This window comes from Pieris brassicae, chromosome 4, assembly GCF_905147105.1.
Source record: "Pieris brassicae chromosome 4, ilPieBrab1.1, whole genome shotgun sequence".
NCBI lineage: Eukaryota > Metazoa > Arthropoda > Insecta > Lepidoptera > Pieridae > Pieris > Pieris brassicae.
The window spans coordinates 10575717-10591098 of NC_059668.1; the positions used below are offsets into that span (position 1 = coordinate 10575717).

The 15382-nt window shown below is 33.6% G+C and overlaps 2 protein-coding genes across 2 annotated transcripts; one reads left to right on the plus strand and one right to left on the minus strand.

Annotated features, from left to right (window-relative positions):
- Positions 1 to 326: 326 nt before the first annotated feature.
- Positions 327 to 1619, minus strand: LOC123708984 (B-cell CLL/lymphoma 7 protein family member A). Its single transcript, XM_045660046.1, has 3 exons — positions 1407 to 1619; positions 1156 to 1340; positions 327 to 908 (listed from the first exon to the last, which is right to left on the minus strand). The coding sequence occupies exons 1-3, from the start codon at positions 1493 to 1495 to the stop codon at positions 784 to 786; spliced, it is 399 nt and encodes a 132-aa protein (XP_045516002.1). The 5' UTR covers positions 1496 to 1619; the 3' UTR covers positions 327 to 783.
- A 92-nt stretch (positions 1620 to 1711) lies between these two features.
- Positions 1712 to 15342, plus strand: LOC123708982 (transmembrane GTPase Marf). The gene is made up of 16 exons (XM_045660042.1): positions 1712 to 1858; positions 2000 to 2072; positions 2596 to 2896; positions 3483 to 3609; positions 3911 to 4073; positions 4906 to 5136; positions 5382 to 5489; positions 6096 to 6246; positions 6643 to 6806; positions 8253 to 8405; positions 8697 to 8904; positions 9047 to 9279; positions 9624 to 9794; positions 10878 to 11074; positions 11281 to 11487; positions 12610 to 15342. The coding sequence occupies exons 3-15, from the start codon at positions 2695 to 2697 to the stop codon at positions 11480 to 11482; spliced, it is 2310 nt and encodes a 769-aa protein (XP_045515998.1). The 5' UTR covers positions 1712 to 1858; positions 2000 to 2072; positions 2596 to 2694; the 3' UTR covers positions 11483 to 11487; positions 12610 to 15342.
- Positions 15343 to 15382: the final 40 nt, after the last annotated feature.

Sequence of the window (15382 nt, forward strand, 5' to 3'; positions counted from 1 at the left end):
AAATATTGTTTCTATATACAATTTTGTTGTATTAAATTAAACATTAAGTACACACATACATTTTTATAGCATTTACAGAAAAGTCAGTTACCATTAATTTTAATAAATGAAAATATTTTTCTGAATTATTTTTGCATTTAATTTTTTTTTTACTCTATTAATGAAATAAATTATATTATAACCTTAGGTAGGAAACATGCTTTAAAAAAGTAATTAAACACACAAAAATGTACCTTTTGCCTAAGCGAAGATGGGTCATTCTAAATAACCAATGGATTTAAACAGTGTTAAAAAATTCTAATTTCTTTAATGAATTTGTAAAAGTAATATAAAATTTAATTACATTAACTTATTATAATTCTCAAAAGTTAATTCGACCTACAAAGCATATTTTATATTTGTTCCAACCTAGAATTTGTACTTAAGACATGTATTAAAATTAAATAAAAGAACAGGAATCTTCACCAATATAGATTCGTGTGTAATTATTTTAAAATACTTCATTATCCCTTACATATATTCTTTAAATAAAAAGTATTTGACAAACAATAGAGGTTCTTTGCCACTAGACTCAATTTCACACAACCTTAAGCTTATGTGTTGTCATCATATCAAAATCACAGCTTATTAATAATTATTGCATTATTAGGAATGAATGTTCCAAATTACATCATTATAAGCTAAAGCTGAGAATTTATGTGACCTTTAAATACAATTATGGACTAATTGTGGCCTAACTTAAAACATAAAATTCACTTCACTCAAATTTACTCACTACACTTTTTACTGTCTACTATGTTTAGCAGGAGTTGTTGTACCACTACTTTGAGAGTTTGAATCTTCTGAAAAGTTCATATGTGAGGAATTAAATTCAGTTGGCCCTTGTGAATCACTGACTGTTGAAAAACCTGAAAATCAATTTGCACAATAAGTCATTTGTTTTATTTGATGACACAAATTTTATACAGCCTGTGATAATAAGTGAAAGTGCCCTATGTAAAGTTGCACATTTGATGCATTAATGTAACATATTCAAAAGTTATACAATTCTAGTATTATTTTCAAGTAAATTTTGAGATGAACTCTGCTTTAATACTTTTAAAGTTTTTATATGAAACAAACTTTATACATTTATCCAAATATTGCATGACTTACACGTATTAGAATCTTCTGCCATTCCAAAGTTAGAGTTCGAAGAATCGTGCATCTTTTTCGGTGTCAACGTGTTTTCCTTGTTCTCTTGTCTGGCGGCGTGCTTTTTCTTCTGCTCACTGGTAGATATTGGTACCCATTTGTATATTTTCATAGTGGTTTCCCCAATTGTCACCCATTTCTTTTCCCTGTTAAAAAATAAATAATGAGGCGGGCAAAACAACATATCATATGCACAAGTGTAAATTACTTACCAATGGCGAACCTTTTCGACAGCCTGCATTACTCTTTTGATATCATCCTTAACACGATTCCGTGTATCAGCACGAGCTGATCGAGACATTTTATGAACCAAAAAGATTTAAAAAAGTTACTAACTTGTATACACCTATTTCAGAATTTTCATGTAAAAAAGTAAATACAAAAGATAAACACCTTAACACGCCAATGTTGGCCGCAACCATCACACATCCACCATTAAATTAAATTGACAATTGACAAGTCATAAAAATCTAAACTGTCATTCGAAATGGCGATCGGTAATTCTTCACTCGAATAAAAATCGGGATTCAGAAAATTTCTGTTTATGTGAAGTGCGAAGTACTTATGATCGGATCTAATAACAGTTTAGCTATAAACTAATCATATATTTCAACAATCAAAAGCTGAGTTTGGAATAAACATATGTTTGTAAAGGTCATGTTAGGTTGGTAGGATGTATACAATCCTTTTCGCTTTTGAGTTTTGACAGTAACATTAACTGTCATCCACCACCTACTAGTAGTTAGTACTAAATACTAATAGAAATTGTCTAAAATTAAAAAAAAGTAAATGAAAAAATTTTCAGGTTCTCAAATTTTTGCTGCAAAACAAATTTCTGGTCCTTAAGAAACTGTGCAGAATGCCATTATAGAATAAAGGTAAGTCAATTACAATCAGTGCTTCCTCAACATTCTGAAAATGTAACTATTCCTGAATTTCAGTGTAGACTTTTTCAGCGGCTGTCAGTTGTTTTACGTCTAAATTGTATTTTGGAATTATTAGATTGCAATAGGTAAAAACACATTATTTTACAATAATAATTATCTAAAATTTCACGCGGCTGCTACTGCATTTGCAGTGATGAACGTTGGTTATGATGCAACGGGATGATAAGGTGCCTCCTTTTTAGGTGTTTTGCTAACTTTGTCTTTGGTTCGCTTTTTTAGCCTGCTATATTCACAAATTTCACTCGTGAAGAATTCATCTGTAACACAAATGCTAACATAACCTTATATAAAGTAGATCAGAATCAATCAAATCAAAATATTATACTATCATATATTATAGTATATAATTGAAATCTAAGCAATTTTTTTTAACTAGCAGAGAGTCGAAAATCACAGAGCACCATTTTCATTTTCACCACGCACAGTATTTTTAGTTATGCTTTTTTTGTTGCAGTTGTACCTGCATGTTATGTGTATGTAGGAGTGACTTATCTATAATATTGGCATTGCCGTAAGGTACAGCTAACGAAAACCGTGACTATTTCCTTCCCGTATGGCTGCTTATGTTAATCGAACAATGTCGATGATGGCCGGCGATGGGCCCCACAATGTTGCAATGAACAATGGCACAATGCGTGTAAATGTGGGTAATGTGGATTCACCTCTGCAGATATTTGTGAGAGCTAAGAAGAAGATCAATGACATATTTATTGAAATTGATGATTATGTCAAGGATGCGGTCACATTCATGCATGGTAAGTGCTTACAAATAAATAAACACATATCTTTTTGTAGAAGAGTGTTTACTTTTTAAAGAAAAGTGTTAATCATAATTTTAAAAAATCACATTTTTAAAGCATTATCATTATCTCTTTATATGAATTATATAGTGATAGTTGTACATATACTTAGTACACATCACAAAAAATTAAATTTTAATTTTATAATATATATATGCTTGGATTCTTGATATAATGGAAGTAGGTCAACTGCTTGGTAATTATATTATGTATATGTTCATAGTATTATTAATTGCATAAAACAATTAATGCCTCTTTACTGTTGAGTGATGATTCACTCAATAATCCATTGAAACCCTGTCAAAATACAATTGCCTTTGATATACACCAGATGTTTATTTTTATTCTTATAGTAAATGGTGGTGGATTGTAAAATGCCATTTCAAAATAAAAACAAATGTTTCATAATAACCTCGTACATACCTCTGTGGTTTGAAAAAACAAATATAAGTTTGAAGGTGTTAACAGTATTTCTTAGAGGCCCATGCTACTTACATTATGTCACCCAATGCAAAAATTGAATTACTTTTTAAATTTCCAGCAGTCTCAGGAGAGAATGGAATTGCAACACCTCAAGATGTTGCAAATGTTGAAGCATATGTCAGTAAAGTTGAAGCTATACGGGAAGTACTCAAACGGGACCACATGAAAGTTGCATTTTTTGGAAGGTATTACTCATTAATGTACTACAGAAAAATGATAACTCTCTAATACTCTCTTTACCAGAAACAACCAAAAAGTTGTTGTTTTCTAAAGTAATAAGTTTCAGAATTTTCATCTGTTCCAGTCTTACTACTGAGACCTAAGAGTAGTATCTAAGGTCATCCATACAATGGTTTATATTTTTTACAGTCTTATTATACGGAGACACAACTTATCAACAGTCTATTTTATTTTTATATTTGTAACATCTGAGAAGGGAGACAAAGAATAACGCATAAAGATTACAGTATTTTTTTCCTATTTCAGAACCAGTAACGGCAAAAGTACAGTGATAAATGCAATGTTGCATGATAAAATCTTACCCAGTGGTATCGGTCACACAACCAACTGCTTCCTACAAGTCGAGGGCTCAGATACAGATGAGGCATTTCTGAAGACTGAGGACTCAGAGGAAAAGCATAATGTCCAGGTACTATTTAGTACATACTTCTAACTATTTATTCCGTTATAAATTAACAGCTATGCCTTGCAACACGGTAAATGGATTATCCAGCACAAAAGCGATGTTACTGATACAATCCCGTTTTTTTTAAACATTAATGTGTGTAGTTTTATATATAGCCTACATTGCTTGCAGATATTATAATATATTTATTAAAGAGGTTAAAATTGGTTCAGTAGTTTGCCTATTGACAAAAAATAAAATCTTTCCTTACAATAATGTTAGTGCAGTCTTTGCCATATAAACAAATTTAAAAATTTAGATATTTGAACAATCATGTGAATACGAAAACTACCTGTTTTCGATATTTATATGTTTATTAAATGGAGGCTAGAAACTGAGTACAGAAATTTTTAAAACATATTTTTTTTAAAACTAAAGTAACTCATTTTGACTTCAAGCGTATCGCACGCTCGCTCGCACGCACGCAATTCATATATTTGTAACTTAACTAAGGTTAGGTTACATATCCCTTCTTTCAAGACTAAGGTGACAAAATTTTTAGAGGCCTTTATAGCGTAGGCGAGTATTTGGACCGTAGATTTGATATCAATTGTAAATAACTTAACTTTGACATTATTTTATGTTCTTAATAAGACTTGATTGATATGATATTTGCATGCCTATTTATATAAGGCTGATTGTGCGGATATTTGTAGTTGATCGATCTAAGCACTTTACTACTACTACTACTTTACACTATCTTGGCAAATAAAGGATTTATTATGATTATTATTAGGAAAATCTGAGTAACTAATCTCAATAAAACTGAAAATAAAGTCCATGTACTTTTTTCCAGTCGGTCAGTCAACTGGGCCACGCGTTGTGCACTACACGTCTCCAAGAGTCATCGTTGGTCCATATCTATTGGCCGAGGGAGCTTTGCGCATTACTCCGGGATGACGTAGTGCTCGTGGACAGCCCTGGGGTGGACGTGTCCCCCAATTTAGATGAATGGATCGATAAATACTGTCTGGATGCTGACGTGTTTGTGCTCGTGGCGAACGCAGAGTCGACACTTATGCTCACCGTAAGTTCAAAGTATTTCCAATGTTTTGACGTCTTCTGTATGATAATTCTATGAATTAATAAATAATTAAGTTTATATTTCGATGAAGATCAAGATTAATTCAAAAATCATATATTATATAATTAATTCAAAAAAAAATCACCCATAATATTATGAGATTAAAATATTTATATAATTTCCAAAATTCTGCTAATGTGTAAAATATGTAATTTTTTATAATAAATATTTGGTCTTTTTATTTACAGGAAAAGAACTTTTTCCATAAAGTATCGACTAAAATATCTCAACCCAATATATTTATATTGAACAACCGATGGGACGCTTCAGCTTCAGAACCGGAATTCTTGGATCAGGTTGGTCTTGTTACAATACAATTAAAATTAATTATCAAATTTGAAATACATAAATCAGTAGTCAATTTGTAATCCTAATTATAATGAATAAAAAATAATGTTTTTTTTATATTATTAATAAGGGATAATTAAATTTAATCTTCTGTACAAACATTACCTGTCCACATCGTATCCCTAACTTTCTTACTAACTGACGTGAGACTTATCATAATTATCGTGATTTGTGTCTTTTTACTTTCTATTTTTAATGTATCATCTTTTTTTTGTTCCTGTTTAGTTTTGTCTTAATAACTGTGTATAACATGTACTTTTGCACTTCTTGCCTACCTTATGTAATTTAATAAATTTTTCATTTTTTTTCTTTACTCACAGTAGTTGCTAGGAAGAGATCGCTCGAAAGCGATAAGGCTGCCAGTTTCCCTCCTTTTGATTTTATTATGTTAATTTTTTTATATTGTAATGTAAGGAAGTGTTTATAAATAAATAATTAATAGTTTTATATAATAAAGAAAACAATACTTGCACAATTTTTTTTAATATCAAGAAAGCAAAAAATGGAGAAAAGAAAATGTTTTCAACTATTTCCATAAGCAATATTTGTTTTAGGTGCGAAGTCAGCACGCCAATCGTTGCGTGGACTTCCTTTCTCGCGAATTAAGGGTCTGTTCTCCAAAAGAGGCTGAAGAAAGGATTTTCTTCATCTCCGCCAAGGAGGCTTTACTCACCCGCATGAAGGAGAGAGAAAAACCTGTCTCTTGTAAGTCACTCTCTTCTCGACAAGATTTCATATCGCTCTACTTGCTATTTGAAAATATATTTGTCTAAAATATTAACTTACTACATATGTATATTATATATTTTTACTAATGCAGTCGATAATTTGACACTCGTTAATTTTAATCTATCGATAATTTGACACTCGTTAACTTGAATCTCTCGATAATTTGAATTTTCCGATCGCAAGGGCACGAAAGATCTTGTGCCATTATTTTTATTTATAAAAGCTTGCCAGCTTTTAGCATCTTGATAACCTTTGGCAGAGAGATTTTTGTAATAGACGCTGTTCTTACCGCTCACTGTTTAGGTTACTCTAATGGCGTTCGTTAATCTTAACTCTTCAGCCTACTTAAGGAATTTAAATTAAAAATTCTAGCCCCAATCTTAGTCGACGGCCATCAAGTGCGGTACTTTGAATTTGTGGACTTTGAGCGTAAGTTCGAAGAATGCATCAGTCAAAGTGCGGTTCAGACGAAGTTCGCGCAGCATTCGCGACGAGGAAAAAATATCGCCGCTGACGTCATGGCTGCTTTGGAGCAGGTACGAAAACACAATTGCTACTCGTGAAATAATTATTAATAACTACAGTTAAAAAATGTTTAACAAATATCTAAAAAATCAAAACAATATTTCAAAAAATATTTTGTTGTATTTTCACAATACTAATTAAAGTTCTTAAATTTTCATAATCATAACGATATTAACAATTAACATTAAGTCCACATTAACTACTAATAACTGATTATTTAATTGCATAACTAAAGCGCGATCAATGATATATAAAACCTCGGCATATAGCGAACAACTTGTGCAAATGGCAACAATCTTTAAGATGTCATTGTCATCTGTCACCGTGTGATGTCGATTCGTGGTCTGACTCTTGGATATTGTCTTATAAGTGCATTAAAATGCCGAAAAGTGTTACAAGCCAACATGGGTTATTTAGTATTTAACAAAATATTTGCCAGAAAGAAAGTCTGCAGAAATTGACTCGACTATACTTAATGTAACTATAATCATATAGTTCTACCGGATTCTCATGGGAAAAAGTGAAATACTGGGGAAATTGGATTAAATGATCATGATACTGTTAATTTTTAATGTTGAAGAATGATGTTAAACATTGGGTGCCACGATTCATCGTATAGTAGTACTGGAAACTCCTATAAATAATTCACAATTATGTACCAAAGTAATATATAAAATAAACTTAAAGTATCAAAACCACTCAGTCGAACACCATTAAACTACCAAGCGTTTTAAAATCAAAGATGAGTTTGATTTGCACCTTCTTTCTTTATTTTACGATGAATGTTGAAAACAATATTTATCGCTAGAGATCGAAGGGGCTTCTCCGATATTTTCACAAAAAGCAACTAATTTTAAGAAGATAATCACAAAATCTCAGCGGCGGTTGCCAGATCTCGTACGCAGATTCGTCGTGATTGACGGCTGACACTTGACATTGCCATAGGAAAATCTCTTATATATTTTTTTTATTATATGCTATGAGATTCCGGTAGACCTTATAATTTAGTTTAGCACCTCCAGAGCAGGGTTTTTATTATTATTTGAAATTATGAATGAAACAAATCAGTTGCGGTAATTGTAAAAGATATTATTATATAAGATATAACACCGTTACAGAGCATCTGACTGATGGACTTTAATTTCTTTATAAAATTTAAGTTTGTTAATAATGTTAAGTTCAAACTCCTTTTCGCAACGTGTAGCCAAAGCGAATATAACAAATAAAAAATGTATTTACTTATAAGATTATAAATGTATAAGAATAGAATTAACTCTAATAAAGAATATCCTCTCACAATATCGCTGTGCCTAACCTAGATCCTTGTTGTAACCAAATCATAACATGTCATCTGCAAAGTATGAACACAAGGAATGCAATAAATACTTTAACTTGATTGTATGTCTATATACATAAATTTTCTATTATTTTTTAACAAGTCCTGTAATACCTTTCAGATCTACAACACTGCGTGCAATATGAAAGCGACGAAAGTGGAAAAGCAAAGGATATTGCAAGAACAGCTGACCTGTATCGAGGAGCAACTCACTTCTATCACTCGGCAGATGAAAGATAAAATTGGAAAAATGGTGGAAAGCGTTGAACACAAGGTTAGTTCATAAAAAGTATAAGTATATATTTATAATGATTTTGTTTGTACTAAATAATTACTTTAAAATAAAATATAACTACATAGTTAAAATTGAAGAAATACCTAGTAATATTATTTACCTACTTAAGTTACTTCCTAAGTAAGAATATTCTCCAATTCTTATAGGATGATTTTGATATGCTAGTCAGTTTTCGAGAAATTTATGGAAAAATATACATTGTAAATTTTGCACATGCTTAAAAGCTAAATAAATTAATTATAAAACGTCTTAACAATTTGAGATACGCAGGTATCGCTAACGCTGAGCCAAGAGATCCGTCGCCTATCGGCGTTGGTCGACGAATATGACACGCCCTTCCGCACGGAGCGAGCTGCCTTGGAGCAGTACAAAAGATCCCTGCACAGACACGTGGAATCCGGGCTGGGCTCGCGGCTGAAGAAGAGACTCTCTTCTGATATCGGACATGAGATGGATGAAGCGCAGAAGGAAATGGCTGGTGAGAATAATATGAAGTCGCTTGATATTCTTTAGGAAGTTTGTTTTGGCAGCTGAAATAACTAACTGTGTGAACCGTGAAGCTTAGTTTAGGTTTAAAAGTTTACTTCTCATAAAAATACAAGTACGAGTTTTATCTCCAGATGGTATGTACAACATTCTGCCAATCCACAAACGAGCAGCCGCCGCGAGCGTCATAATGCCTCACCAGCAACCGTTCGAGGTTCTCTACCGCCTTAATTGCGACAATCTCTGCGCCGATTTCCAAGAAGACCTGACTTTTCGATTTTCTTACGGTATCACGGCCATCATACAGAGATTCCAGGGGAAGAATACGAACAAAATCGCCTTGAAGAATCCTCCCCAATATACACCAGTAAGTTTTTATCTGAACAAATTGTGATAACATTGTCTTTGTGTTATAGAATCGATCGATCAATAAGTTAGAGGCTTTTAAAATATATTTTTAAATTAAAATATAAGATCAAATGTGTATTTATAGGAAATTTAAGTGATATACTTGTTCATTTGCGAGATTTAAAAACATTAGATTTTTTCTTTATACATTTTATATGCGTGATTTTTTTATTTACTATTAGTAAGTTTTGAGTATAAAGTGAAGCTCTAAGTATATTTTTGTTTGAATTGAAACAATTGTTAAAACTCTCAAAATTTATCAAATCAAACAGTATAAATTTCAAATCATTTTTATTAAAACAGATGCCTCCAACAATCGGTCCACCCGCTCCCAGTGGGGAGTTATCGCGGATGGGCAACGGTGGTTCGGTGGTGGGACCTCTTAGCGCTGAAGAGTGGTCCATGATATCCAAGTTCGCCCTCGGAGCACTCACTTCACAAGGCACTATGGGAGGACTATTGCTCTCTGGATTGGTAAGGATACTCGTCGTATTAGACAATAATATAATTATAGGGTCAAACAATCTGTTAAGCTATTATATACCTAACCTACATATTAATAATTATAACAGAATTTCTCGTGATATAAAATTGTCAGGATAAGTCGAATCGACGATGACGAAGCATGTTTGTAAATAATGTTATCGCCTAGCTAATTCCAAAACTGTATCGGATTTAAATTCCGTATTTTAGATCGAATATTAAAATACAATTTTATTTACGTATCTTCAGGCTTGGTATGTCGATTTTGAAATTCTTGTGCTATTTGACAATTTTATTTGACTGGAATGATGTAGGTTTAAAGAAGTTTGTTCTCATTTAAATTATATTTGTTTTTTTACATCTTCTTGTGCCTTCCTTGCAAAGGTTGGCGATAGTTTGATTTTGGATACCGTGCTTCCAAACAATGACTTGGTGCTTTATTAATAACATAAAATATATCACGCTACCGTCGTACGCTGTTATTGCATTAGAGTCCATCTAGCTAAACACTTTGCAGGCGAATTCGTAACCGATTCACTGCTAGTATTTGCCTTATCTCAGGAGGCAAACTGTTGTAAGGACTTGTTCCGAAATATTTAGTTCCGATTTTAGTAGTTAGTGTTGTCGGCTGCGACTGGGTTTGTGGGATTATCATTAATGACAGGGCTGGCAAAATGCCACGGGCCAAGAGGCCGCGAGCTCAATTTTTTTTTCATTGTAAATGTATGCAGGGTTCCTCACGTTTCCTTCACCGAAAAGCTAGCGAATAGATTATGAATGCATTGAGATATTATGTTCTATGAATTAATGAAATAAGCATTAGGCTAAGTGGGGACTACAGACCATTCTCTCTCGACTAAGAGAGAAGTTATTATTGTGGTATTAGTGGGACATATACAACGTGTAATTGAGTACACTGAAAATCTCGAAATTTATTAAAATTAAACTGAGTACAACCTGACGATTTTTACTGATAGGGCCCCATCAAAAGAAATTGCCACTGGCCCCATATGGTATAGTTACGCCACTGTATGTGAGATTATGTTATTAAATAAATTGTTCATTAATTTTCAGTTACTAAAAACGGTCGGTTGGCGCGTAGTAGTGGTGACGGGCGCGATATACGGCGCGTTGTACGCGTACGAGCGTCTCACTTGGACGGCCAAGGCTCAAGAGAGATTGTTCAAGAAACAGTACGTGGCGCACGCTGGGAAGAAATTGCGGCTTATTGTGGACCTCACTTCAGCTAATTGCAGCCATCAAGTGCAGCAGTAAGTAATATCTATGGTATCAAAGATACGTCGTGCATTTAATATTATCTGTGTTCCATTTGAGTGTTAGCCTTTTGGCGAGGTGGGTTCGAACCCCGGCTTACATAGACTTTCTGTGAATGATGTTTTATAGTATGACTTGCTTGGCTTTATAGTTTTGTCTCTTTCTCTATATTCGAGTGACATGTGTGTGAGTGAATTTTCAGAGAACTGTCAACGATGTTCGCGCGGCTCTGTCGTTTAATCGATGAGGCGACAACCGAAATGGACTCGGAGCTGATGGAGGTCCGCGAAGTCATTAAAATGCTGGACGACGCCTCCACTTCAGCCAAAAAGCTACGAAACAAAGCTAATTATCTCTCGCACGAGCTGGAGCTGTTTGATGACGCCTTTCTTAAGTCTAACTAGGATAGGTGAGTGGTTAAGTGTTTTTGACATTCGTCTTGTCTGTGTGGTCATGTCCTTTTACCCCTGGATGGGGCAGAGGGCGTCCACAGTGAGTCTCCATCGACTTCGGCCTTGTACCTCGTCTCACTTCGCCCCAAGTCTTTCCGGCTTTCTTTGCTTCATCTGTACGTTGCCAGTTTTGCTTGGCCACGCTTCCGCTTTCCTTGCGGGTTCCAATCAAGCGCCCGCTTGGGTGTATGATTGGGATCCCTTCGGGGTGTATGGCCTTTCCATTTAATTCACTTGATCTGTTGGCTAAGCGGGGTTTTTTTTTCTTTCCTTTCTTGGCCTGCACCTTTTGTGCGTCAGCCATGCAAAAAAGTTAGGAATTGTGTTATTAGATTTATTTTATTGTTGTGGAAATTGGATCGGAATTTAATCGGGGTTTCTCGTCAAAATTTCTCGCTCCCAAAGTTGATAGTTATAGATCTTGTCTGTGGCACATATTCTAAAACGTCAAATCATTTTTTCCATTGAGGTTTGACATTGACAAGCATAAGAATAACACGTAATTTAAAACTAAACTAATATCCTAGAAAACATAAAGTGTCTACTAACACTTACACTCGTTGTGAACTATTTTTACAGTATAAAGTGACACACACAAACAATCGTTGTTATACCAGAATTATTTATCATTATTACAATTTTTTTTATATTTATTCCCGCTGCAACTAACTGCAATTAGTAATTTTAAACTTTATATGTAAAGGCTATGGACTGTGGCCTACAAAACGTCATGAATAATAGTAATAAAGCCTTTTTTATTGTGTTGTTATATGAGAGTAATACATAATACGTTAGTCGCTTTAGATATGCTCCGTCTTGGGTGTCTCTATCTTGGCCATTAGACTGCTAATTTTTTCCTGCTATTTCTATCAAGTCATCAGCCCACCTTTGGCCTGTGGCCTGCCCACTCTTCTTTTTCTAGGTGGTCCTTTCCATTGTGATGTCTTTAATGTTCGTCTATTGTCTAGATATGGTAAATGACGGGCCTCTGTCATTTTACATTGAAAGCTTTTGATAAGGATCGGTTTCTTCTTTTTCGTTGTAGGAGCAGAACATAATTATCATATCATTCTTTTCAGTAAGAGAATGGTGAAGGAAGATATACTCGGGTTGCATTTCCCTGTAATGGAACACTGATTGTGACGTCACAAGAAAAATCGATGTTAAGGAATAAAATCGGTTCTCATTATTATTAATTTAAAAAAAACAAATTTCAACAATGTTTTTTTAATTTTTGAGTGTTGACTTAGAACGGAGGGTCCCTCCCTCATAAAAGAGGATACAACTTCTTAAAAGGCCGGCTACGCACTCGCGATCGTTGAAGCCCTCTGGCATTGAGTGTCTAAGAGAACCACTTGACATCAGGTGAGCCTCTTGCCCGTCTGCCTTTGTTATAAAAATATTTGTTATTAATTCTGTACTGTTACAAAATTTTACTGTTCTCTTTGTATTAAAATGAATAAATCAGTGTTCTTTGTAGGTTTAGTCTAATTCACCTGACGAGGGACAATATCAGCCCCTCGTTTAGGCTTAGGCTGCACTGTGGATAAACCGCTTAATAATACGTGTGATCCAATAATACGGTCTAATAACATATAATTTTTCCAAACATATCGGCTAAGCTCGTTCGCGCAAACGTGTCATAAGACAAAACAAACGTGACGTTCGCTTTCGAATAGTAAAGAAACGGAGAAGCTTTGTTCTGTCGATGATTATCGTAGTCCAATAAGACAAAAACACGAGAGAAGGCAAGCGAGCTTCGTTAATTCTGAGCTCGTATGAAAAATTTAAAAGCGCTCCGTGGACGTATTTTGAACTAAACGGATGTGCGACGTTCAATACGTGTAGTAAACTACACAAATTATTCGGAAATAGTTTTAACTGCTAAAGACACAATTGCGTATGCTTCAACTAGCGAAAGTCGTCACACTTAGAAAACCGCATTTTTCTGTCAAAAACTTGTATGGTTTTCCATTTTTTTGACTAGTATCATAATAATCGCGCGGTTTTAAACCGCTGCGGTCTCGTCGCAGTGCGGTCTAAGCATTAGTGGTGAGTGCACCGATTCGGTAAGAGTATAGACCGAGAGCCGAAGCTGGATTAATGTAATATTTATTTAAAAAGCACAAGAGCCGGTGACCGATTTCATTAAATGATTACGTAAATATATTTTTTTAATAATCAGGCTTACAAATATAATCTACATATACCATTTATTGTATTGTGAGTTTGATACAGTATTAAACGTAGATATAATTCATTAGTCTTTAAAAAAACACTCAAGTATTCAAGAAAATTTATTATTTATGAACGCGGGCATAAAGATTTTTAGGTAATTTTAGGACCACCAAAAATGCAAATAGAAAACATTAAAAGTACTAGAATATGTATATTTTCTTGCGTAACAGGAAGACAGGCTTTTTACAAAAACGCTGCAAGCTTGTTAACGCAAGTGAAACCGCATGGAACTACTAGAATTGAAATAAAGTTGTTTATGTACTTTATTAAACTCATGACGGACAAATTCAAAAATATATAGTTTAAATGAAATGGTCACGCACTCGTGTCTTTACTGTATAGTTCGTGTAAATTGTTATTTATGCCGCTTTGTAGTGAATCAAGTGTTGGTATGTTTGTCGTATGAATTATGTTATTTTGTGTTCAAGAAACGCATGGAAATATTGTTCCAATGCTTTTTCTTAATTTTCTAATTCAGCTATGTTAAGAAGTTATTGTTTCTTTATCCCCTTACCTCCACTTAAAGTGTTTTAACATACGTCTCCTACGGCAAAGAAAGGTATTCAAAAGGAAAGTAATCGTTTGTAATAATTACATTTTCCTTGCGCTTCTATTGGTGCTGTATACCACACGTGAGGTCGCAGGCTAATGAGGTTTTAGCTTGACTTTAGTTAAATCTAAGGCGTTTCTGAATACATAGCATTTTGGAACTCGAATTTGGTGTTATAAGACTGCTGAAGTTTTTACTGTTGGGTACGAGTGAGGCTGGTTTAGGAAATGAATTATTTTAGATTTTTGGCTCTTTTAAATGGAGCTAACACAGAGATGATCGAGAAAGGTTGATTATCAAGTTTTTCTTTGTCCCTTTTGTGATTATAATATCGCCTAAATTAATTTGAATATTAATTTAATGGTGTCGTTATGTTTTCGGTGTATCTATTAAACGTGTAACGATTTGGAAGAATAAAAGTTGTATTTGTTTGCCGTGCAGTAAACAAACACAAAATTTCGTAGGAACTTAATGTATATTGCAGCGCTCCGTGGACATGTTTAGAACTAAAATTTCGAACGCTAAGCGATATTTAAGCCACAGACCTCACTTGTCGTATTTGTTTTGTATAATAGCTTGTTTAGAAATATAGTTACCAATGTAAAGATTTTATTATTCCGTTGAAAATGGTTAACAATGTTTTTCTATACAAGTTTTTTTATATTTCGCGGCTGACTGATTTCTGGGCACGAAAATTAACAATAAATATATAGGCGTTGGCTTCATGAAGATTTAGAAATAAATTGTAATGACATTTTCTAAATTATGATAATTTTAGAGAAACGTTAAAAAATGGTGTTTGGTACCAAGTACCTGTTTGTTTATATAATTTGATGTGCATGTTATGTATTAATCGGCAGTTTACATTAGGAGAAATCTAATAATACGAAATTATTCGCGAACTCAATGCCCCAAACATTCATTAAAAAAAATAGCAGTGAAACATGTTTGATTAAGAAGATTATTTCTTCTCTTGATGTAACTGATCGTAGTAAATTAGTTGTATTAGCCGCTGTTAGTTGAATTTTCTTGTAAATAAAATATTAATTAATTAAATTGTTTTA

Excerpts from the sequence above, each read along its gene's own strand:
- LOC123708984 (XM_045660046.1), bottom strand. The coding sequence starts at position 1,495 with ATGTCTCGATCAGCTCGTGCTGATACACGGAATCGTGTTAAGGATGAT. Across the intron at positions 1,341-1,406 it reads GTCGAAAAGGTTCGCCATTG|GGAAAAGAAATGGGTGACAA; the intron begins GTAAGTAATTTA and ends ATTTTTTAACAG. Across the intron at positions 909-1,155 it reads GGCAGAAGATTCTAATACGT|GTTTTTCAACAGTCAGTGAT; the intron begins GTAAGTCATGCA and ends ATTGATTTTCAG.
- LOC123708982 (XM_045660042.1), top strand. The coding sequence starts at position 2,695 with ATGGCTGCTTATGTTAATCGAACAATGTCGATGATGGCCGGCGATGGG. Across the intron at positions 4,074-4,905 it reads AGGAAAAGCATAATGTCCAG|TCGGTCAGTCAACTGGGCCA; the intron begins GTACTATTTAGT and ends ACTTTTTTCCAG. Across the intron at positions 8,406-8,696 it reads TGGAAAGCGTTGAACACAAG|GTATCGCTAACGCTGAGCCA; the intron begins GTTAGTTCATAA and ends TGAGATACGCAG.